Source organism: Copadichromis virginalis, linkage group LG5 (genome assembly GCF_057382275.1).
Source record: "Copadichromis virginalis isolate Kocher_CV1m ecotype Utaka linkage group LG5, C_Virginalis_male_GT1.1, whole genome shotgun sequence".
Taxonomy (NCBI): Eukaryota; Metazoa; Chordata; class Actinopteri; order Cichliformes; family Cichlidae; genus Copadichromis; species Copadichromis virginalis.
This window is the reverse complement of record NC_140622.1, coordinates 25,283,710-25,309,310: the sequence shown is the minus strand read 5'-3', so window position 1 is coordinate 25,309,310 and position 25,601 is coordinate 25,283,710. Positions and strand designations below refer to the sequence as shown.

Below are 25,601 nucleotides of genomic sequence, written 5' to 3'. Positions count from 1 at the left end.
AAAAAAGAAGTCAACGTAATCCAATTATTAAACACACGAGATCCCACTACTGCAGGAGCAACCTGTATTAAAGCTGGTAACAAATTTCATGCTGCTATCACATTCATATCCATCTGCAAGATCTGAAAACAAAAAAACAAACAGAGCTGCTTCTATGATACATCAGAGACACAACTTGATTTAGGACTTAAAAAAAAAAAAAAACTAAAAAGAAAATAGGTCTGAAACCCCAAACCCCACAGTCACCTCCCACCCAAACACATACCATATTGATGCACACGTGCAACCCCCTTGTCTTGCAGTATAGGTACACTGTTGTGAGAGATAACTCTACTGTGGCTGTCTCCCAAAACTGCTTACTGTAAGAGGAATGGCTACAAATTCATGCTAAACATAAATGAGATTTCACAAACTCTCAATTTCACTGTGTGAGACCCTTCAAGGAAGCCTTTGTAGACAGGCAGGGTCTGGGGGGGTGGGGGAGGAGGGGGGCAGTAAACGTGTCCTACAGAAAACAGAGTCCTCTTCGCTTTGTGCGTGCTTTTGTGTCACACTCAAAAAACAAAGGTACTAAAAACACTAAAAACAAGGCACGCTTTGTGTATCTAAGATCACACACCTGCAATACCACAGTTTGTTGAATGAATCTGATAGTATTTGGATGCCGTGAGGCAACTACATAAACAGCATTTTAAGATTAATGGAGTCTATGTGTTTGTGTCTGGTAGAGACAACAGTGTGTGTGTGTGTGTGTGTGTGTGTGTGTGTGTGTGTGTGTGTATATATGAGTCTCCCTCGCCAGCTTGGGGAATTTCTCTTCATCGTAGCCTCTGGTCAGCCACATTGTGGAGAAGGAAGAGACGAGAGCCCCCTGTGTTGGGATGCCCAAGGGCCAGGTCAATCTGAGCAGCTCAGTAAAAACCTGTACAGCCGTACGTTAACGGGCGGATGAAGCTCATGCATAATTAAAGACAAAAGCTCCCATTCAGAATAGCCGCTGCACACAGTTCTGCATTAATTGATGTTTGTTAAAAAAAGTGAGTGCAAAATGTAATGTATGTAATGGTTGCCTGAGGCATAGTTTATTAATAAGGAGCCCACTTCATGACAGGCTAGCGAAGCAGCATGAAGAGGTAGTTACATAAAGTCTGGATATGAACTCCTACTGAGTCTGAGTGTGTGTGTGTGTGTGTGTGTGTGTGTGTGTGTGTGTGTGTGTGTGTATGTCTGCAAGTGCTAGAGAAAGAGTGAAGGGAAAGTGGGAGAGAAAGAAGGGCAAAAGGAAAACAACACTGAGGCAGATGCAAGGTAAAGACACAAAAAAAAATATACTGAACCACACAGATATTAACGCTTTAACAAGAATGAAGGAGGAGAAGGGTGTGTGTGTCTATCTATCTATCTAAATAAATGCATATTCTTGCAGAGAATGTTAAGTTTCTCCTATCAGACTCACCCGCTCTCCAGACCGCGGCCTCTTCTTTGGCCGTGTAGGCAAAGCATCCTCTTTTGGGTTGGTGTCGATGGCCCAGTAAGAGCCCTGCAGACAGAAGAAAAGCCTGTGAGATGATAAAACAGACTGCTTTCTCACATGATACCCCAGAAATTCCCCTGCATTCATTGCTGAATGGTTACAGAGCACGCAACTTTGATGGTTTGAGTATGGCTTGGGACTCTTGTCACACATCACCCCAGAATTTCATGTCATTCCCATCTTTACAACCCGCCTCTTAAATGTCAAATATCCATTAAAGTCAAGAAAAAAGTCAAATTAAAAATGGGAAAAAAGGAAAACAAACAAACGAAAGAAAAAACAAATCAGGATTAAGACATTTCCACTCTGATATCACAAACATTTTTGGCACTGAAATATACCTGCATATTCAGAACTCTTGGGCCTCATACGCTCTGTTAAAATCTGTCCTATCAGCCCGAGCCTTTATTTGAGTTGATAGCTATGTGTTAAGAGTTTGAGTGGTGTGTGGGTGGGCTTTGTTAGCAAGAAAGCCTTGGCTTTTCCTCCTCTGAGGCTGCTCCTCAATGAGAGGCTGGTGAGGGCAGCTGGTGGTGGTGAAATGCTAAGCCTTTCCTGAAGCTGTACTTCCTCAGCCTCAGGTAGTGAAGTCAGAGCGCTGCTGCCAAGGATGAAGGATCCTGCCTCAGCCCGGGAATGGAGGCAGCGCTAGCCCTGCCGTGTTGCTTTCTTCTAAGGTCTACAAAAGGCTAATCGAGGAGAGAACAGTTGGGGCTGGCTCTGGGGCTGCAGCTCGTAATTCCACAACCAGGCTGCATTATTTATCTTTGCATTCGCCCCATTTAATTTATTTTTCAATGGTGTGCCTCCTCGAAGCCAACAGCAACGCTGCTTGCAGTTGTTAAAAATGAGATTTTTACCCTAAGGCCCTGCGAGTTCTGAATTTGTTTTTAATATTTCATATGACCCCCGATAAAATCTCAATTGTCAAGAGAAAGTGAGATCAGGACCTTTAAAATTACTTCCTTAGCAGAGAGAATAATTGATATTTCTATAAGAAATTCTCTAAACAACAGGAGAGGCCATGGAACAACTGTATTTCAAGTATCTATACAATAATGCAGCATACACAATAGCCTGCTCTTGTTAAATTTAGCAAATCTGCCATTTTTGCATAAATCGCTGCTGCGACTGTTAAAATAAAAATCCAGGCTTGGTCTATATTCATCAGGGGTTAAAATTATAACTCTTCATATGAGTGTGAGGCTTTGGGGTCAATTAGTATTTTCCTGGGGGGGGATTCACAGCACAATCAGCACAAGATACAGGCTGCTTTAAAAACAAAAAAAAAACAAAACCCTTGTTATATGCAAAGATGAGAGAGTCTCTAAACGTAACTGCTCTCTTTCTGAGAGCTGAAATGGGCAGGTACAGATGTTTCAAAATTAAGTGTCACACAAAGAAAGCCAAGCTCTGTGGTGTTTCTCTTAATTAGGGGGGGAACAACACTTTAAGTTAACCCTCATGGGAGGGGATTTTTTGCATTTTCCAACACCCACCCCCAGAGACTTGGCAGCAAAAAAGAAGAAAGAAAGAAAGAAAGAAAGAAAGAAAGAAAGAAAGAAAGAAAGAAAGAAAGAAAGAAAGAAAGAAAGAAAGAAAGAAAGAAAGAAAGAAAGAAAGAAAGAAAGAAAGAAAGAAAGAAAGAAAGAAAGAAAGAAAGAAAGAAAGAAAGAAAGAAAGAAAGAAAGAAAGAAAGAAAGAAAGAAAGAAAGAAAGAAAGAAAGAAAGAAAGAAAGAAAGAAAGAAAGAAAGAAAGAAAGAAAGAAAGAAAGAAAGAAAGAAAGAAAGAAAGAAAGAAAGAAAGAAAGAAAGAAAGAAAGAAAGAAAGAAAGAAAGAAAGAAAGAAAGAAAGAAAGAAAGAAAGAAAGAAAGAAAGAAAGAAAGAAAGAAAGAAAGAAAGAAAGAAAGAAAGAAAGAAAGAAAGAAAGAAAGAAAGAAAGAAAGAAAGAAAGAAAGAAAGAAAGAAAGAAAGAAAGAAAGAAAGAAAGAGGAAAAATGTAGCAATGCCAAGTGAAGTGTATCCTTGGAGTCTGGGGCAACAACAGAGGAAAGCCACACTATTTCTGCAGCAATAAAACAAAGGCAGCTGTAAAGATTTTTTTCAAGATCCTGATAACACAGGTACACTGCCTGTTCTCTTCCCCTCAATGACGCAGCTTATTTTCATACATCACCATAAATTATGTCACCTGCTTCCCCTTTCATACAGGAAAGACAAACAAAGAAAGTACAGCGGCGATCCTTGCAACTCCAGGCCGAGACATAAGACCAATTAAAAGGAAGACTACTAACAGCAGCCTTCACAGGCTACATTTCTACCTCTGAGGTAGACACAGTGTGTGTATGTGCGCGCGCATGTGTGTGCACATGTACAACAACAACAACTGTCATCTCTTACACCATCTCAGAGACAGACACAGAGCGACATGACTCTCCTATCTCATCCAACCAGCAGTTCTCATATTCCTGCCACATTACAATATTGATGCAACATATCAAGAGCGGCTAGCGCCCCTTTGAAGTTGTCTTCGGGGGGAAGGGAGTGAGGAAAATTCCAAATTAAACATTAAGGATGCGAGCATGTTGGCCATGCATTTGGAATGGGATCCATACAGCAATAGATTATTTTGTATTTAGTGGAGCAGCTCCCAGGAGTGTCAATATCAGAGGATTACAGCAAAACATGAAATTAGCATTCAGTCCCCATCCTCTACACAGCTAGGCGTAGCTCTTCATGTGCGTGTGTGTGTGTGTGTGTGTGTGTAATTATTTGTGTGGTTCTTTAAGCATATGTACCGCACGCTCTGACATTTCCAGGATGATCTAGGTTATACCACATATGGCTACACCTATGCTCACCATCACATACATTTTGGCCTAAAGGCTCGCTATTCATGAACAACAAAGTTTATCAGCAATTGCTTCATATCAGGTTGATGTTGCGAGAGATAGATTGTGAAGAGAATGAAGCTGAAAGTGCGGGTGGTCCTTTTATGAATAAAATGTCAGATTAACCTGGAATAAATCTTGCAGAAAACAAAAGTGAAAGGCAGAGGCCTGATTTAGTTCTTGTTTTTTCTCTCAGTAGGTTCAGCTTCACTTGGAGTAAATACTTGATGGATGGCAGATTCTGGGAATGACCTAACTTGTACCCTGTTATGGCCCCATCTCTACCAGTCTGGCTTCTTCTCCTCACCCACATCTGTTGTCTGTGCCAGCACATAAAAAAAGAAGAAGTAGGAAAAAAAAGAAAAGAAAAAACTAGCCTCCCCTTATATTTGAAATGCAGTTATGTGGGGGTGGGAGGTTCATAATAGATTACGAGCATTCCATGCATTTCCAGACTGTCAAGAGTCCTGGCAGGAATTCAAAGGTAATATTTTTCTGCCAGAGATAGCACGATACACAACAGAAAAATGCTGTAATAGTGAGTTCTGCGAACTTAGGGTACTTGCTTAAAATTTTAAATATTGCATTTATTTGGCTTGCAATTACATGCAACCATAGGTGTCTGCAATTACCAGTTGATGTTTTTAAGTCTCACCTTTCCTGGGTCATCTTTGGAGCGAGGCACTTTGAGAAAACACTTGTTCAATGACAGATTGTGCCGTATTGAGTTCTGTGGGGGGAAGCAGAGAGAGAGAAAAAATGTGAGGTGAGTTAACATATCAAAAATAAAGAAATAAAAAATACAAATAGAAATCAGATCACATTAACAAGTCTGAAATATCTAAATGTGAGCAATATCACTTGTAGCGGCAAAAAGCAACTTGTTATGAACCATTTAGGTTTAGTCACCGCTCCTGCTGCTGTTTCAAAGCCATTAGATCTGGCTCACAACCATGTCTGGATTCATGTGCAGGAGATCAAATTTATGTACAATACCACCAGGACATACTATCTTTCATCACTGTCCAACAAACTGCATTATGGTTGCACAACATATCAAATTCCACCGGCGCCAAAAATAGGAGCCAGAAGGAATCCCACACTGGGATGGTTGCTGATAGCGGTGCCTGATATTAATTAATGCTTCAGCGGGCTCCTGTGGGGGCAGGAAATAAATTATGTAGATCATTCTGAAAGTTAACTCATTACAGTGTTACAAGCTACTCCACAGTGGTGAAGAGGGAGGTTCATCCAGCTGCCTGATAGGGGAGGCGAGGTGGGCTGAAGTAGCCACAAGGGCTAGAGAGCGATGCTCCAGGCCTGGGTTAACCACCAGCAGTAAGGCCCTCACATCCAGCTGGAGCCAAACCAGCTGAGGGCTTATAAGAGCCAATGGATGCACACGTTGCTCCACTCCACTTTATGGAGTGGTATTGACAGATGGTCACACTAAAAAGCTGTAGGATTCTCTGATGAGTTTAGTGGATGCAGGAGATAAGCTGAGAGGGGGCACAGGCAGAGAGAGAGTGAAAGACCCCTAAATGCAAAAGATAGGAGCTGCTTGTTCAACACCAAAGGCAATTATACCACAGGAGGGATGATAATGGCAGGCTGGTCGTAATGCTGCCAATCCTGCTCGTTAAATAATCCTGAAATGCCCGTACAATTCAGGAGAAGATTAATGCTTTTTTTTTTTTTGTTTCCTCCAAAATAAAATATACATGGGAAACTGTCAGTGGAGTGAAAATAATTCTGCCCTTGTGTCATCCACAGGCGATGTCCGGACCTGGCCCTTAGGCCAAGAAAAGCTCCTTTACGACTCTGAGCCATGGTCACACTGTAAACTCTGAGCTGAGCTCTGCTCCCTTTGCACCACTGGCTGGTCCAATATGCCAAGGACCCTGTGGTTAAACATCCCCTAGTCATAGTCAAGGCTCAACACTTTTCTGACCCTACACTGGAGGAATAAATTTCCCACTTAAGTCGGGACAGCAGAGTCAAAGCCCTTACTGTGCCACAGGCTAAATGAGAACTTTCCAGATTACATCTTGACACTTAAAGTTATGACTTCTTTCTTTTCTTTCTTTTTCTTTTTTTTAAGTGCTTGTGCTGTAGCACTACACACTGCACTTCAAATTTATGAGGACATACAAATCTTCTGTATTTACAATAAATCTCATTGGACAAATGTGCAGGGTACTCTCTTAACACAACAGTATTATGATCCTCTTCTCTGCTCCACCTCTGGTCATACAGCATATTCCAAGCAGTCCTGGATTCACTAAAATATGGCCAAAAGACTGCTTCGTGTACCCATACTGCTTTTTCTAAAAACGGGGAAGAAAAAGTCTCACTGACAGTATTTGACTGTAACAAACGGAGCATGAGGATGGTCAGGAGAAAATACGATTGCACTGAAGCTATTCTGACACATATTGTCTTTCGGTTCAATACAGCTGAGACAAATTCAAGATGGTGTTCATCTTTGCGAAGAGAAGAGCAATCCTATAGGACAGTGTGTGAAATATGAGTGAGGGTGGAGTATCACCCAAATACCTGAAGGAAAACTGAAACTCTCGAGACAAAAAGCAACAGTACAGAACACAAATGGTAATAAGAGACACACATCATTCACAGGAAGGCTGTCCCACACTTGCACGCAACACTGTTGACTGAAAAATTCAAAACAAGAGACTATCAAGTGTAAAAACTGTGTTCTCCCTCCCAAAACAGGCACACAAAAAATAACCATCTAAATCATGAACCTCAGAACCCAAAAACACTCACTGCAGAAACATATAAAACAGAAATCATGAACTGTATACAATGGAATCAGAATATTTGACAAATTTATGGTTTATTAAAATCACTCCATGCCAAAAACTTAAATTTACAACATTTTTACTACAGGAAACAAAAGACAACCATTCTGTTCTGCTCTCACACACCAGAATAAATTAATGAAAACCTCTCAAACCGCAGCATCTTGTGGTCACGCCATTATCAGGTTTTCAAAACTACTTGCAGAAGCATTCAGGGTTTCACTGTGATCAGACCCATTATGTGGTCTGAGTGAAATCCAGTTGCATGCTACACAAACGTGCACTGATATGATGCTTGAAAAACTAATCTTAAGAATCAGATCTAAAAAGTCACATAGACTTGACCAACTTGCCACGTACGCTGAGCAGTAGTGAGAGCAGCCTGACGGCCAGCAGAGGTTTTACTGAATGACTGTTTTTCCTCTCAGGTGCTCATCGCAGCCCAGCTTGTCTGCACAGCCTCTAAGCAACAGCACCGTTATAAAAGGCCTTGCCCTTTTGGTTGCAATTTGTCGCTTGCCTTTTCATATTTTGACTTTGGCCAGGATGAATAAAACAATGCGCATGCATAGTGGATGGTGACAAACACATAAGAAGTTCCCCACTTAGCCAGCCCATGCCACTTTAAAACCCAGAGACATGTCCAACAGGGGAGAGTGTGAGCCGGGACGTGTGTGATGCAAGCTCTACAACGCCATACACCCTTAAGTACCTAAAACCATTTTTCCTTCACAGCTTCTGTTTTTGCGTGTGTCACTTTGATGCCAAGGAGCCAGAAGCAGTCTGACTCGCACAGAAAGTTGGCTTTATCCATTAAGGACCTTCTACTGGGCCTAAATCATTGATACAGTCAAGTGTTCAAAGCCTGCTGTTACATCAGAAGTTTAATTTTTAATGAACTGCTTTAGACACATTTGTCTAAAGCAGAAACCACCAGGCTGCGGGTCATACGCAGGTGAGGGGGTATCGGAACAAAAGGGGGGATGTTATAATATTACAACAGCACAAGAAGAAAAAGCTAAACAAAAAACACAGAAAAGACAAAAGTCACTGTATTTGATAGATCATAGCTTCTTTGCTAATGGGAAGAGAGAGTGGGGAGGAAGACAACAACAGGCTGATGAAAAATTACTGCCAATTACCACTAACTATATAAACAGTATGTCACTGTTTGAGCTGCAGGTCTTTACTTTTAGACAGTGGGCTATAAGTTGGTATGAAGACATAAGTGGCTCAACAGCAGAGGGAAATAAAGTAGGTGGAAGAGGTCAGAGGGTGTTAACAGTTGTACACAAAGTGAGTCAGACAGAGCTCACTGCAGGGGTCCTGCCCAAGTGCTGCCCAGCATCTACCTGCAGCCCCCACAGAGCACTTCATATCCAACCTCAGTACAAACCTGTGTCTGTGTGTGTGTCCATGCATGTGGGATGCCTCCTACACACCTAAGAAAGAAAGAAAAAAACAAAACAAAAACCCAACACACACACAGGAACGTGTCTCCTAACAAATGGCGGTGATTTAACACACCAGGACAGCAGTGGAGGCGTAAGCAGCGCCGCCCTCGCTGTCCCCCCTGCTGAGGAGCGCTGCAGCTCAGCAGAAAGGACCGCCAGGGGAAAGTAGGTCAGGCTGACCTCTGCGCTCGGCATGTCAAACGTTCAAAGTGAGCTAAAGGGACAGACCATGTCAGAGCCCTGCTCCTCACAGCTGGGGAGGAGGAGCCACCCCGCGCACATGGTCAGGGACCCAAGGGAGTGGACTCGGCATGCTGGGACAGACATGCGTATGCACACATACCAGTTATGACACAGGAACGAACACAGAGGGAGAGGAAGAGTCACACTGTGCTCTAGCATCAATAAATCAATGCCACTGTATGGGCCTTACTAGTTTCAAACCATCTTTCTATAACTTGAGCTTTTAGACAAAAAACAAAAGTGGAGGGGGGAGGAAAAAAAAGGGAAAAATGAATTGTATGTGGGCTCTAACCAACCAACACTCTGCCCATTCTTCTGTTTCCCACAACTAACAACAAAGACATATTAGCCCATTTCTAAGTTTATCCGAAGCATTCCAGAGACCAAGTGAGAGCTGAGATGACCTGGAGGTGCTCTTAAAGTGTTTCGATTAAACTCCATCGGAGAGAAACTTAAATGCTGCTGGATTTGCTGCCTTTGTGATCAAAGTGTTCTCTGTAGCATTGCAGTTTGTGGGAAAATAAGCGGGGGTCAACGTTGTCAGGAGCCAGTGGTTAAACATTACAGTGACCTTCATCACAGTGGCTGCTCATAAAGGCAAACATTCCCAATAAAAAATAAAAAAATCATTCCAGAGTTCAATTTACATTTTTACAAAAGAGCAGGTCTTCAGAGAAAACGTAAAAGCAGGCAGTTTCAAGCTGAATGTAAGGAGAGGTTAGTTCAGGTGACACTGCCTACGCATTCCCAGCATCCTTCCAGTTTTAAGTTTATCCCATTTTGTATGAAATCAACATGTCTTTTCACATTAACAATGAAAAAGAAGACAGAATGTACCACAGGGCTTTTAGAGTAGGAAAAAAAATAGCCATTTAAAAATACTATTCAGGCCTATTGCCACATTTAATATCTTGTATGAAGCATCTGTACAGAAGAGGGAGAGGAGAACGACAAATCAGACAAACTAAAGCAAACACCCTTGCAAATACTATCGCTAAAAAGATGGGACCTCAACCTCTGACTGACCTGTTACCAAGTCTGAATGACGAACCAATACAAAAGACTTGAGCTATTGCTGAGATGGATGCTTCAGATCTGTTCAGAAATAGAGAAATACGATCTCGTGGGTGAATGAATTGTAAGAGGGAGGGAAATAGCTGGTTATTGAGTGGATGAGTGAGTAAAACAAATGGAAAGAAGAGACTTAAAGATAGACCATACAGGGAGTGCAGAATTATTAGGCAAATGAGTATTTTGTCCACATCATCCTCTTCATGCATGTTGTCTTACTCCAAGCTGTATAGGCTCGAAAGCCTACTACCAATTAAGCATATTAGGTGATGTGCATCTCTGTAATGAGAAGGGGTGTGGTCTAATGACATCAACACCCTATATCAGGTGTGCATAATTATTAGGCAACGTCCTTTCCTTTGGCAAAATGGGTCAAAAGAAGGACTTGACAGGCTCAGAAAAGTCAAAAATAGTGAGATATCTTGCAGAGGGATGCAGCAGTCTCAAAAGTGCAAAGCTTCTGAAGCGTGATCATCGAACAATCAAGCGTTTCATTCAAAATAGTCAACAGGGTCGCAAGAAGCGTGTGGAAAAACCAAGGCGCCAAATAACTGCCCATGAACTGAGAAAAGTCAAGCGTGCAGCTGCCAAGATGCCACTTGCCACCAGTTTGGCCATATTTCAGAGCTGCAACATCACTGGAGTGCCCAAAAGCACAAGGTGTGCAATACTCAGAGACATGGCCAAGGTAAGAAAGGCTGAAAGACGACCACCACTGAACAAGACACACAAGCTGAAACGTCAAGACTGGGCCAACAAATATCTCAAGACTGATTTTTCTAAGGTTTTATGGACTGATGAAATGAGAGTGAGTCTTGATGAGCCAGATGGATGGGCCCGTGGCTGGATTGGTAAAGGGCAGAGAGCTCCAGTCCGACTCAGACGCCAGCAAGGTGGAGGTGGAGTACTTGTTTGGGCTGGTATCATCAAAGATGAGCTTGTGGGGCCTTTTCAGGTTGAGGATGGAGTCAAGCTCAACTCCCAGTCCTACTGCCAGTTTCTGGAAGACACCTTCTTCAAGCAGTGGTACAGGAAGAAGTCTGCATCCTTCAAGAAAAACATGATTTTCATGCAGGACAATGCTCCATCACACGCGTCCAAGTACTCCACAGCGTGGCTGGCAAGAAAGGGTATAAAAGAAGAAAAACTAATGACATGGCCACCTTGTTCACCTGATCTGAACCCCATTGAGAACCTGTGGTCCATCATCAAATGTGAGATTTACAAGGAGGGAAAACAGTACACCTCTCTGAACAGTGTGTGGGAGGCTGTGGTTGCTGCTGCACGCAATGTTGATGGTGAACAGATCAAAACACTGACAGAATCCATGGATGGCAGGCTTTTGAGTGTCCTTGCAAAGAAAGGTGGCTATGTTGGTCGCTGATTTGTTTTTGTTTTGTTTTTGAATGTCAGAAATGTATATTTGTGAATGTGGAGATGTTATATTGGTTTCACTGGTAAAAATAAATGATTGAAATGGGTATATATTTGTTTTTTGTTAAGTTGCCTAATAATTATGCACAGTAATAGTCACCTGCACACACAGATATCCCCCTAAAATAGCTAAAACTAAAAACAAACTAAAAACTACTTCCAAAAACATTCAGCTTTGATATTAATGAGTTTTTTGGGTTCATTGAGAACATGGTTGTTGTTCAATAATAAAATTATTCCTCAAAAATACAACTTGCCTAATAATTCTGCACTCCCTGTATAGCTGAGCACAGGTTGGTGTACAGCTGAATTAACCAGAGCTTTTGCTGAAAAGAAGGGCCAATGTCATATTAGACAGTAGCAAAACGGCACAATTTAATAACCATGTATATAATATTCAATGTGGATCTGAACAATAAAGCATTTCTTTCTTCAAGCATTTGCTACGTGACCACAATCCTGATGTCTGCACTCAATACCAGGTCAGTAAAATGACTGGCAAAATAAAAAACTCCAATTCTGCTGAAAATGAAAATGAATTAAAAAAATACATGATATTTAAAAAAATAAAATAAAATAATAGAAAATTCATCAACAATTGCAAAGCATATTAGAACCTGAGTTTCCAACAAAGAGGACAAAATGAGTACTGAAATTATTTGCAACCAATAAAAAAACAAATATTGAAAAAATAAATGTTTTTAATGATAAAAAGGAAGATTTCTCAAATGTGGTTGGTAGCATTGCAAAATATATGGTAACCTGACTCTTTTTATTTTTAATATAAACTTTTTTAATATAATTTAATGAGCATTCTCATCATTTGCAAACACGTAGTGAAAGAAAACAAACAAAACTAATCGGCATGTTTATTGATAATTAACCTAAACCCAGTTTATCGCTGCAATAAATACCATTGTGTTACATAAAGGGTGTGTAACCTGCTGCTCTGGAGCCACATGTGGTTTTTTTCTCCACCACCTCCACTGGCTCCCTGTGACATCCATTTAAAAAACAAAAAAACAAATAGTGAATATGTCAATGAACAATGGTTTACTTTTTTTTTTTTAGCACCCTCCATTTTTTCTATCATTACTTCAAATAATTATTTACATTCTCCAACTGTAAAAACATGTAGCCTATAGACTGACTTTTTTTTGTAATGTTTCATCATATTTTCTGAACCTCAGTGGCAGTGTTTAGCAAGCATAGAAATGCTGCAACTTGCCTTAAGTATGGAGTTCATGTTCAAAAAAAGAAAAAATATGGAGTAAAACAGAAATAAAGAACAGTGCATTCACTGCCAATGCTTCCTGGTATTCTCGATGTGTAATCAGACTTTTGCCAAAATTAAATTAATACTGCCCACCCCTCACTTTTACTATTTTAAAGCTATTAGGATAATAACTGTTTCATTTATTATCAAGTACAGATTGCACTTGCTTGGCTACTTTTAATTTGATTAATTTTCACAAACGCAGGCAAGACTGATAGTGACCTGCATAGCTTTATATCGGTTTCAAAGTAGGCCTGTACGTGCCAATTTTAGTGACCCTATTGATTTTCTTCCTCCACGTTACAGTTGTTCTTTTTTGTAGTAAACATAACATAAAAAGGCAAACTATTTTCATTGTTTTTTAATATTCTAAATGGAAAAAACAGAACATTGTAAACTAGCTGTAGTTAAACAGACCGTGTCACCTCCATCCTAAGGCTGAAATGTGAAATAATTTTTTTTCTGGTCAAAAATTGCTCAAAACTGGCTCTACTGATGTTGCTTAACCCTATATAAAACAAATATCAGAATACAATAACACTTCACATTGTAGTACTACTGGTGTTGAAGCAATTTCCACATTTGCCTAACAAGCAGAAGATCCCCGGTTCGATCCTAGGAGGAAACAAAACCATTTGCGGTCACAACAGGAAGCGCATCCACATGTAAAAATCTACCAAATCAACTACGCAGAGCTACCTCCTGCGATGCCCCTTGTGACAAGGTAAGACCCAAAAGTAGCTTTTATTATATAAACTTTTAATTCTATTTGAGTCAAAAATCTAATATACATAGTATTTTTCAAAAAAATACAATATGCATGCATTTAAGATATGCTGTGGCAGATTTTACTACTAGTACTATTACAGCATGAGGAGTGAATGGGAAGGAAGGAAGGAAGGAAAAAAGAAAGACAATGGGTGACAATAAAGAGCAGTAAGAAGTGATAACACAGCTCAAAAAGAAGGAAATGGGAAGTGAATCTGTACAGAAACAGTAACACACACACACACACACACACACACACACACCATCATGTACGCACACAGGTAGATTACTGTATTTTTAGGCCTTTGTTATTTCATATGGACCCTGTGACATGCCCACCAACACAGAACATACTCCTCAGCCTCGGGGATCTGCACCGAGGCCACGAATGTAGCACCTTCGCTGTCTATTTGTAGTGGGTGTGGGAAGGCATGTGGGATGCCACAGCATTTGCTCAGCTAGGCACTGCTAAAAAAATGCTTAAAAAAACATCCTCGGACACACATACACAGGTAGAAGAAGGTAGGTTCGTCCAGGTGCACCAGATGAATCAGCTAGCTACAGTAGGAGAGCTGTAGCCTTAAGGATGTTGAAACAAGGTTCTTGTGATTGATTTGATGAAAATCCGCTATGTGATGACAAAGGAGCTGTATTCTTCACTTTCAGCGTTCTGAACATTAAAACCGCCACCCCCCTCCCCCTCCTGTTTTATCCCAGACCCTCAAAGAAGTGAGACAAACATTTGCTTTGCTAGCGGCTGTGAAGTTGAGTCTTTGGCTTCAGTGACACAAGTATTTTCATTAAGCACCTATTACAGACACATCTAATTCTATTTAGCTCTACCTAAAGCCTTGCTGAGTACAATGACCCCTCCCTTGCTGACACTATACTGTCAGACTCAAGAAGACTGCCAACACAAGCCGCCCAACACACTGTGAAGCTCTCTTACATCTACCACAGCTACCAAGAGACCTAAAGCCCACACTCAAATACCAATGAAGTCAACTATAACGATTTTCAACTCATTTTTTTAAAAACCATCTTCAAAGGAATTTGATCTGCCTCCCTTGGCATCTAGTAGTAATGTGTTGGCATGCTGGGCTTTAAATCCCTTAGTCTCTGATCTTTACTCACTTGTATGTACTTTTAATAAAACATGAAGAGTGTGCTTGCTTGCCACAGAAAAAATACATGCCAAGGTGAAATCTGTCATAAATATAATAACCTGTTATATAGTGGTAGGAGATCATTGTAAGTCTATGTCCATAACGCAGAGGAAAGAAAAAAAAACCAAAAGAAAAAGTCACACAAGAACAATCTAAATGATGACTAACTTTTGCTATCTATACTCAGGTCATCTAGTGTGGCACACTGAGGTATTATAGTAATTAAAACTCAACAGCCACTTCTGCAGAATGAGATGACACTATGGGGAAATTGTATTTTTCTCCCTCCCCTCCATAACAGTGAGCATTTGGCTAAATTAAACTCATTTTTCATTGGCAGACTCATATAATGAGGGCAATACATGCAAGAAAGAAATTAGCTTGATAAGCAATTACACGTGTGGAATCAAAAAGGACATGCTATCGCGAGTGGTGAGAACAATGACAGCCAAGGGGAGAGAGAGTGGAGAAAAAAAGTCCTTCACAAGATTTTGTTACAAAAGATGCTTGGACTTTAGCTGGATTTGAAACACAATTAATGACGGTAACAATAAAAACAAAGAAAGAGGGGTAGAAAAAAAAGTGAAGGCTGTTAAAGTCCAGCACGCCTATCTACAACAACATTAGCCTGTGCCAGGCCACACTGGACCCAGCTGTCTGCATATTAACCACACATTAACCAACGAAATGAGCACACAGAAGAAGCTTTAGCTTACCTGCTTATTCTGATAGCTTGGCTTCATCTACAACACCAAGGAAGCAAAAGCAATCCAACTTTATCTGCCAAGTAATTTTGCTGAATGTAATCCAAGGATACTGCATCCTATAGAGCTCAGACAATAGGCTGAGCCAACACAAAACCCCCATAGTTCTCCAGTGGCATATAAGAAGTTTATGAATGCTGCACCAAGGATGTTCGCTTTTCAACAGACGCAGAGGGGTTAGAGACCAAAAGCTCCAATATAAATGTTCTGAACTCAATCTCACTCAGGCACTTGCACCCACATTCCCTTTTCTGACTCTGTATGTGTGCGTGTTTGTTCCCTTTAAGGCTAACCTTGGAACGGACCTACAGAAATTAAAGGGGAAAAAAAAAAAAACAACTTCTGCATTATTTTCTAGGTGCACTCGAGGTTACAGGCCTGGCTTGAATGCTGCGTTTGAAATTCGAGCATTCCCCTTATAAATTGGGAGGCGGTCACTGCAGATTTGAAAAGCTGTGGGGGAAATTTTCACTTAATGCAACACTGAATGGCAGGTCACACTACAACAAAAGCCCTGAGCCACTCATATGAGGCCTATTTGATCACAGTCCCTCAGAGAGCTATCTGTCTTTGTCTCACTTTCTTTTTTCCTGCCGATATTTGTAGCTCTCCTGCTCTGTCTCTCTCTCTCTCACCTCTTTCTCTTTCCGTCTCTCTCTCTCCCTCTCTCTCTCTCTCTCTCTAGCATGCTCAAAACCAACCGCACACTGTCAAAACACTTTGCACAACCTCTAGTGTTGCTGCACTTGCCACACTACTGCAGGGTGCAGAAATGTAGCATGATTCCATTAAGTGGATTATTTGAGAACATCTCTGACCTTCGACAGGGTTGTCATTGGCAATGAACCAGGAAGAATTATGAAAAAATGATGATGGGTCTGACCTCTTTGGAAATTGGCAGGACTGAGTGATAGTAAACAGAGTTCAGCAGCAAACCAGTCGACACAACACAGAGGCTCGAAAAAGAAAGTTTGAGACATGACAAGAGTAAAAGCATGCCAAGAAAATAAAGGTTACGCAAAAATATCTACAGAATCGGGAATCCGGAACCTGGACTGTCTAAGGCTACGTTCACACTGCAGGTGAAAGCGCATCAAATCCGACTTTTTTGACCCTATGCGACCCATATACGATCATGGTATGACAGTGTGAACGGCACAAATCCGATATTTTCAAATCTGATCTGGGTCACTTTCGTATGTGGTACTGAATCCGATACATATCCGATGTTTTAGAAAGCGACTGCTGTTTGAATGGTCATGTCGCATTAAATCCGTCTTTTACGTCACTGACACAAGACAGACGCCAATTATCAGCGCCGGAGAAGCGCCCGATAAGACATCGCGAACGCTTCCTGGCCATCCAGTGTAGATGTTAGTGAAACTGTTGGGAAGACAAAGTTGGAGAAACGTGAACATTTTATTTGTACTGTATAATCTACAGATTTTGACAGAAATTTCCAACAATCCTTTGAAGCACCGCTCGTCTCTAAAACAGCAATTAGGATCATTGTTAGGCCATATGTAAGTAACAGAATAACTTTATAACTTAAAGCAAAATTGGGAAACGTAAAGTCCGAAACAAGTCTTAATATTAAGGGCCATCAGTCAAACAGTACTGTTTGGTCTGCGCGTTGTGTGTGACGTCTTCTTTTGCGCATGCGGGCCGCTTTGAGCGTTCTCACTAGAGCACGTTTGCTTTTACATTTTATTTGTAGTGTGAACAAGCAGACAAAAAAAAAAAAAAAAGAAAAAAAAAAGTGATTTAATCAAAAAATCAGAATTGAGCATTAAGACCTGCAGTGTGAACGTAGCCTAAGAGGCAATCAAATGGGTTCATTAGTTTTATAGCAGTGTCACTGTACCCTGGATAAAAATATTATTAGAGTGATAAAAAAAATTTAATAAAAGAATGGTATTAGACATGCTCTAACATGGTGTACTTATTTTTTATTTTATTACAGTGATCAATGAGAAATCGAATAAAAATGATGACCACTCTGGTTAACCGAGGCTTAAATCTGATAAATATTCTAATCATTTAATTTTAAATAAGTAATGCACATCTGAAAAAAAAAAATCAGACCAATTAAATGCAGCTTACATTTGAGTATTACAGGTATTTTACTTTAATTCTTACAATGACCCAATTCAAATGTGAAATTATATTTAATGGTATTTCCTTTACAGCAGTCCAAGTATGCTTACTGCTTAAAGGTTACAACTGATAATTAAAGATAAAGATATGAGATAAATCTAATCCCAGTCTCTGCTCTAGCAGGTAACAGATGGACAGTTTGATTTCCTACCAAGGCAATTTCGTGAATTAAAATGATAAAAATTTAAAATAAGCGCGAGAAGACGTCGGGAAGTTTTAGTGAAGGGTCATTTTAAAAATCACTGTTACCATATGGCTCAAACCTCGTCTGTCTACTGACTCTCACATACTTTACGTCTGAAGTCATCACAAATTATGCCCAGCCTTAAGGAAACAAAAATAATTGACAGATTCTCAAATGGAGAAAAAGATGTAACGCATAACTGTAAGCGTGGTCACTCGAGACAAAAATGGGAAACTGGTACAGTACAGCCTGACATATCAGCAAAGACAGCCGCCTTACTCGCTGCTGTAAATTGAGTGTAGTTTTCTGAGCGACAATGGCTCGCGCTTTTCTCCTGTGCTACACAGGGCGCTCTCACCCCCCTCTTCCTTCACCACTGCAGAGGCAGCACAAGGCCATGAAAGATTGGAGGCAAAGTGACGTCCTCCGGTTTATCCTCCCTGAAAGCCTTCGCATGCTCTCAGTTCCACATGAGGGATCTGATGAAAGCCGTTTGTCAGTACGCCACTTAATTATCAGCCAGAAGAGGAGCCTCTGATGCTATCCTCTGACAATGGCTCACAGCAGCCTGCTGACAACAGTGCCCACTAACAATGAAGAACTGACTGCAGCTACTAATGGTGACGGGGTAGTGCCAACTGTCCTCTTAAGAGTTAGACAAATTAAGTAACAGCACAGAAAGCCTTTTCTGCGCCGTTACTTCAGCGCATATTATTTTCTTCACAGGCCGATGTAGAAAGCAGCAGATTTTTCCCATCTGCAAATATAGGCTGCAAAATGCGATGCTTGGAAGATAAAATGCAAAACAGAAGTCCTACTTAAAAACACATTATATCATGCTGAGGAAAAAAAACCAAGACATTTTGACCTTTTATTGTTCCTGCATGTCTACACAAACATGCAGCTCATGCAGATGCTCAATATGCAAGATTCCATCAGACTACAAAATAAAGTCTCTTAACTGTAGTCATATTCTTTGACTTGCCAACAAAAAGGGACTTTAAGCACTGCTAATTCAAATGCAGCCATCCAGTGACTTATGGTACAGTTAAAAAGGCATGCAAGGAAGAAAATGGGTGGTGCAGTGGTTAGCGCCATTGCCTCACAACCAGAAGGTTCCTGGTGTGGAGTGTGCATGTTCTTCCTGGGCCTTTATTACACACTGATACTGAAGTGTGTGACTGTGTGTCTGCTTTTGTTGGCCCTGTGATAGACTTGTGACCTGCTCAGGGTGTACCCTGCACCTCACCCTATGACAGCTCTGACCTCAAGTTGGATAAGCAGTAAGGAAACTTATTCAACGTGAGCATGTTTGATGACTCTATTAGTTTGATATTGCAGTGTTTACATGCCAAGTGGCTAGGCTGTTTATTTCATCCTCCAATGCTTACATTTTCTTATACGGTATGTCACACAACTTAATGTTACATTTGCTTAAATTGCCCTAAAGTATTTGAGTATACTTGTACCGTTGTGCAGTAGCCTTCCGGTCAAGCACCATTCACTGTCATCCATGTGATGAGATTCTTAGTTTTTTGTTGGTTGTTTTTTGTTTTTGTTTTTTTTTTGGGGGGGGGGGTTCTGCAGTGACGAAATCTGTAAGGGAATGGCAAAAAGCAAGCCTCATTCTCGCTAACAAACTCTGGGAGGGGGAAAAAAGAAGAAGAAAAAAGGCCTAAGAAAAGACTTTCCTCTGCAATATGTATCAGATTTGATTTCCTTCTGAAAGGAAATCACAGACCCACCCTACAGTCCATTAGCCAAGTTAATGCAGAGCTGCCAGACTTGCTGACCCATTAATAATACATTGCAGTGGTCAAAAGAGGCCAGACACCTCCGTGCACCCCTTCATCCCTCTACACAGCCACATTAATGGACTAATTCAGATGCAATTAACTGGTGGGGAGAGGCTGTGGCCTTGCGGCTGGTGGAGCACAAGCTGAAGGGCTTAGAGCCAGGGCTTGGATTATAATCACTGTGAGCACACACATGAACACACACATTTACAAAACAATTTTGAAAGAAGCCAACACAATTAGCAGTAAAAAAAACACAAAAAAAAACAGTGTAGCTTTTCCTATTGAATATCCAAAGTGAAGCCACCCCTTTTATATAGGATGATCCGATCATAATACAGAAATATTTTGGCCACACCAGCAGGGCTTATATTCTGCGAGGTCCTTCCCTATAGCACATCTGCATGAGACGACAAAGCGTGAATTGCTTACGCCGCCCTGTGTTGCGACTTCGTTTCACTGCTTTCCTTTGTACGTTTGTCCATTACAGCAAGTTTCATTCAATAATGCGGCTGCGGAAACTTGCTCTTTCAGATGTGACGTTGACAAATGAGCAATTACAGGAGCGATATTCACGTGTCCCATTTGTGGCCGGCATGACCCGCGATTAGCCTTGCTGATACTGAATGGTAGATGCAAGAGCTGTGGCTGTCAATACAGGCGCCTGTGAAGGCGGCACGGCTCATTCTGGCATGTCATCCATCACCGGTTCCACTCGGCTGCCACAGCTGTGTCACCGTCCCCCTCTCGCAGACCGCTGACCCGACTGAGGACGCACCAGCAGGATGATCAAATATCGCTGCGGGATAAGAGACAGCCATCCAGCTTCACTGACAAGGCAGAGGACACAAAACTCCACCTTTTCTATACATTCTATGTACCACAGTGACATCTTTATCAATAAACAGCTGTTAATACCAGGCAGCAGAGACACGTAAAGACACGTGGCCACTTCCCTTTCATTCTACAAAACCAGGGACTGTGAAGAGCAGAGTGAAGCCATTAGCTGCAGGAGACTGGCACAGAAGGTGACATGGGTTAAATAATTGCCAAAGAAGACAGAGGGTGGATGAAAGCAAATATGAAACGGAGAAACACTGGCCAGATGTATTCCCATGATAATTGCTTGCCATGGCGATTTTATCAACATGCCAATCATCCTGGCCGGACTACTCTTTTAAAATTCTTATCAGATGTGAATGACCTACAGTCTGGGTGTAAGACAGTGCAGCTGAGCTCCTAGTCGCTCTAAATGGATGTTCAGTGGAGGGCTTACCCCAGTCAGGCTACAGACCTTTGACCATATCAGCAGTCTCAGGTTGCTTTAGACTTTTTAAAAGGTTCCTTCTCCAGCCTCTGCTAATTACTCCTGCAGCCTCCTTCCCTTTCATTTCCAAAAAGGAAATGTGGTGTAGAGGCTACTGTACAGTGCAGGCAGACAAATTAGCTGCGAGCTTAACAGGAGGAAACCATTCTTTAGGGAGAGCAGGCTACCTTAATTATGAATTAATGACATTTTTAAAAGGCAAGTAAAAAAAAAAGAAAAAAAAAACTTAAAAAAAACAAAAACAAAGCAAAACTCAATCACCCTCACACACATAATTGGTAAAATATTGTTTGCTTGTAAGAATTGTGAAGATTGTGGGACTAAAACCATTTTAACCTAGTTACTTTATGCTATTTATTTATGATGAAAGGATAAAAAGAGCCTCCAAGCCAACCAGCGTGCAAGTGCACATTTTCACATGACAGACATTATCCTAAAACAGACTGGTTAGCCTACAGTCTTTAGATGATGTTTGCAAAGTTTACACTGAACACTTTTTTAGAGTAAATACTCAACAAAAGTAAACTTTTAATAAATTAGCAGTTTCCGTTATGCAGGAAGAGCTCAAAGATGTGAAAAATGGGGTATTTTCATAGGCCGTCTGCTGCTCCCGCTGCCAAGAATAATGGATTAATCCTGAAAGTCTACTGATGTATTGCAACTGTCTGACCAATGAGAATTTGGTTGGAGACAATATGAGCCAACCAATCGACCAGTTGAGCTGGAGACTAGAGCCACAGAAAACTGGATTATATAATATATCCTGTATCCAGATGGAGCCAGTGAAAGCAGTGGCCGCTCCAACCCAGCTTCGATTAATTTAACAGGGCATATACAGCGTTAAAGGCAGATTCCATGGGCCGCTTTCTATTTATAGCATGCAAAAATAGTCAGCTTACCGCTCTCCTTTCTCGATGTCAGGGGAAAAAAAACAAAAACAAACAAAAAACCCCCCCCCACAAAACAACAACAAAAAACTGTGTGCATACATGAGACTGTTAAAAGCCACCATCTGCAATCCAAATGTAAACAAAAGGTAGCCGGATATTCTGTGAGTAGCCTCTATGCTACGATGTCATTATTTAGTGAATGTCAATTAGCTGTTTTCTGGAGGGGAGGATTTGATTTCACCCTAATCAATCACTATACTAAGCATTCCAGCTAATACATACAGTTAGTAAACTATAAAGGGTGGGCACTGGATACTGAGAATACTAATTAAGCAGAGACAAAAAAGACTAATAACTAAATTATTGCAAATAATAGAACATAGCAGAGAGGTACTCTTGCTGCTATAATATGGACAATTATTACAGAAAGAAAGCTTTTAATATCTGAGGAAATTTATCGAAGGCTTGCATCTATTGCACCTTTTAGCAACCTAAGGAGTAGCAGTGATTGAACTGTTAAGCTGAATTATTTTCAAATTATTCGTTAGTTTGTCTTTGGAACAGCTTGGTAATGACAACACCACCAGACCCACTCATAAGTCGTATTAGTGACTTTGTTTCACAGTTGTAAGAGAAAAGAAAAAAAAGTACGACTTTTTCACCTTTCCAGCATAATCAGATGAAGACGTTAAATTCAAAAGAATTTTTAAACTTTGTTTGTTCAAACTTGAACTCCACACCAAGTCGAATACATAAATAAAAATCAACAGCAAATAAATAAATAAATAAAAGAAAGGAAAAAGTGGATTAAAAAAAAACAAAAAAAAAACTGACTACCCTCTCATCTTCTGAAAAATACACGAAGCCACTGGAAATAATAACTGGCATTTTCACCAATATCATGCTTTTATTGCGCATACTCTGCATCACACAAACGCTACAGCCAGCCGAGTCAAAAAATGATAGAGGTAAACTGAAGTCAAAATACCTAAGAAAACATTAGTGCCATTTTTGTTCAAATCTTTGTAGGGTGGCAAAAGATCCTCTAAGCACTGGCAACTCCCTTTTATCTCCTCCTCTGAAATCCCTAAGAACTAACTGCTGATTTTTTTTCCAGTTATGAGTCGTTGTGAAACGTGCTTCAAATTTCTCAAAATTCATAACTGAGGGTGATTTTCTAGTCAACCTGCTCAAGATCCTGTTCTCAATCACAACATAAACAGACACATGTGAAAAAGACACAGAAATACCAATCCTAACCCTTTTCACAGTTATTAAAAAGTCAAGCCTCATTGACGCCAGCCAGCCGAATTTATAATAAAAACTACCGTTCAGGAGCATTATAATCAAAAGACAACTGTTATCTCCACCTGCAGTAATTTATAATTGGGTGTGTGGCTCTGTACTTGGACCTCAGTCTTTCTATACACATGCATGTAGAACAAAAGCAAAACACCCAATAAAAACAGAACAGACATCAATAACAACAGACAGGAGAGACAGCATTGAAAGGTGGAGCTCGGATGGAGGTAAGCTGCAAAGTGGCAAGTAGTGTGCAACTGTAGGCTGATTAAGGTTGCTAAACACTGCACCCTTTGAGATTTACTAAATGGCTGTGGTAATGGTAAAGGAACTGGCTCTCATATAGATCTTTTCTGCACGTTTTGTAATTCACACAAACACTTTTTCTAGAGATAACATTGAAAAACACACTCTTACTCCAATTGACAGTATATTGGCCAAGGATACTGTGGCATAGCAGGGATTGAACCATCAACCTTCTGATTAGTAGATGACCTGTTCTACCTCCTGAGCTACAGCTACCACAAACAGCAATGACGCAAAAGCCATCAACCACTAAGATCTACAGAAACCGCAGCTGAACTGGACTTTGGGGCCTGCCTGAACTAATGCTACACTTGATTTCTCATATCACATACAACTACAAACCATCGCTCGGGAAGCGACAGTACCAAAGAAAGGTCACAGATCAGTAAAGTTGTGGAATTGGTTTGGATTACTTCATTCAGACCAATCAAAGAAAGTCAGTTCGCAAAGGTGTACAAAAAAAATGAGTAGGTAAATCATTACTGCAGCTAGTAATGCAGACATGGCTTGCTTCCCCCCCCCAAAATAACTGCACCCAGGTAAGGGTGCAATTGTTTGGAAAATTTGTTTGATTAGATAATTCTCTACCTTGTACTTGAAGATTTTTAAGAAAATAAGAAGAGATTGCAGCCAGTACTGTAGACTTGATTTGCACGGTTTATGCTTCTACTTAAACATATCTGCATAGTTTAAAAGTACAGCATATTGTTTTTGTACATTGTCATATTGCTAAAAAGAACAAAACTGTATTGACCTGCAGTGATCCTTCTCCCCAAAAGGTTAAGTGGACGCACAGTGCGCCAGCAAAATGTTAACAATACTCAATGACCAGGAATCCTTCAGCCCTTCAGATTTTTCAGGCTTTGGCCTTTGGTCATACAATTCTCCTAATTTTGCCTCCATACACTACCACAATAGATCTGAAATGAAGCAATCAAGACATGATTGAAGTACATACTTTCAGCATATTAAGGATAAACAAAAATTTAGTAGAAACCAGTTATATCCATGCATTACATCCATCTTCATCCGCTTTGTCCGGGGCCGGGTCGCGGGGGCAGCAGCCTAAGCGACCCGGCACACAATGCACCCGACCCCTATGGCGCCTCCTGCGGGTGGTGGGCCTGCGGGGAGGATGGGCCCATGTCTCCTCTTCGGGCTGTGCCCAGCCGGACCCCATGGACTAAGGCCCGGCCACCAGACGCTCGCCCTCGGGTACCCTCCCCGGGCCTGGCTCCAGGGCGGGGCCCCGCTAGCCCTTATTTTCATGAGCCCAAGAGGAAGTGGACAAACGAACATATCTTAATGCATGCTCAATCATCCAGGTAACTACATCCCAAAAAGTTGATTTTGTTCAAAGAGACTGGACAAGTAATTTGGATGAGAGACGAAATGTTTTTTCCCCCACTGAAAAGGCAACGTCTAGATAAACAGAATCAACTTTATGGGACTAACTAACATAATGATAAGGATTCATTTTTAATTCATTAGGTGGTGGTTGTAGGCCTTTCTGTCCTCATTTTTCTTCTTCCTAAGTAAAAGCAAGCTCAGAAGGGTCAAGGTTTAGGTTGATGACTCGGTCACTTTAAGGACACTAAGTTTTTTTGAGCTCTTGGGCAGCTTTTCCTGTGACCCAGACTCATATTTTTTTTCTTTTTAATTGTGTGATTTGGCAGATATAGACTATATTTCATGGTTGTGTGATATGGCTCTGTCAGTGCAAATCAAGTTAAAGGAGGATTATAAATGGCCTTGATTGTGTGGAAATTGCTCATAACATGCCAATAAAAATTTTATTGTAAGAAGGTGAGTTGCTACTCTACAGTGTCAGAGATGCTGTTCCTCTGCTCTACAGGAGGATCGGCCCAAGCCCAGCTATTCTACCACAGACTGCAATGGAGAAGAGGCCGCAGAGAGACCACTGCTGTCGAGTATAATACCATGCAACACTGTCACTGAGAAGCAAAATGGAGGTGTTTACAGAGACTTTGCTTCATAGGAGTTGGAGGATTTCTTACTCATTCAACAGGGCAAAATCGAGGGGGCAGCATTTTGTTCGTTAGTGACAGCTGGTGCAGACAGTACACCGTGAGAGAGCCTGTATGCAGCACTGAACTGCTGCTCCGGTCCCTGGGACCTTTTTATCTGCCAAGGGGAGTTTGGGAACAATATAATCCGTATGTGGTGTTTTTTCTCTTAGTAGTAATGCAGTAAG

At 41.0% G+C, this 25,601-nt stretch overlaps 1 protein-coding gene across 4 annotated transcripts in view; it reads right to left on the bottom strand.

The window, feature by feature from the left end:
• Positions 1 to 25,601, bottom strand: part of foxj3 (forkhead box J3) — a 95,575-nt gene that overhangs the window by 13,737 nt on the left and 56,237 nt on the right. For all 4 annotated transcript variants that reach the window (XM_085456974.1, XM_085456973.1, XM_085456975.1 and 1 more), the window contains 2 exons: positions 5,082 to 5,156; positions 1,457 to 1,540 (listed from right to left, as the gene is read on the bottom strand). In XM_085456974.1, the coding sequence (XP_085313100.1) occupies positions 1,457 to 1,540; positions 5,082 to 5,156 (159 nt within the window). The remainder of the gene's footprint in view (positions 1 to 1,456; positions 1,541 to 5,081; positions 5,157 to 25,601) is intronic.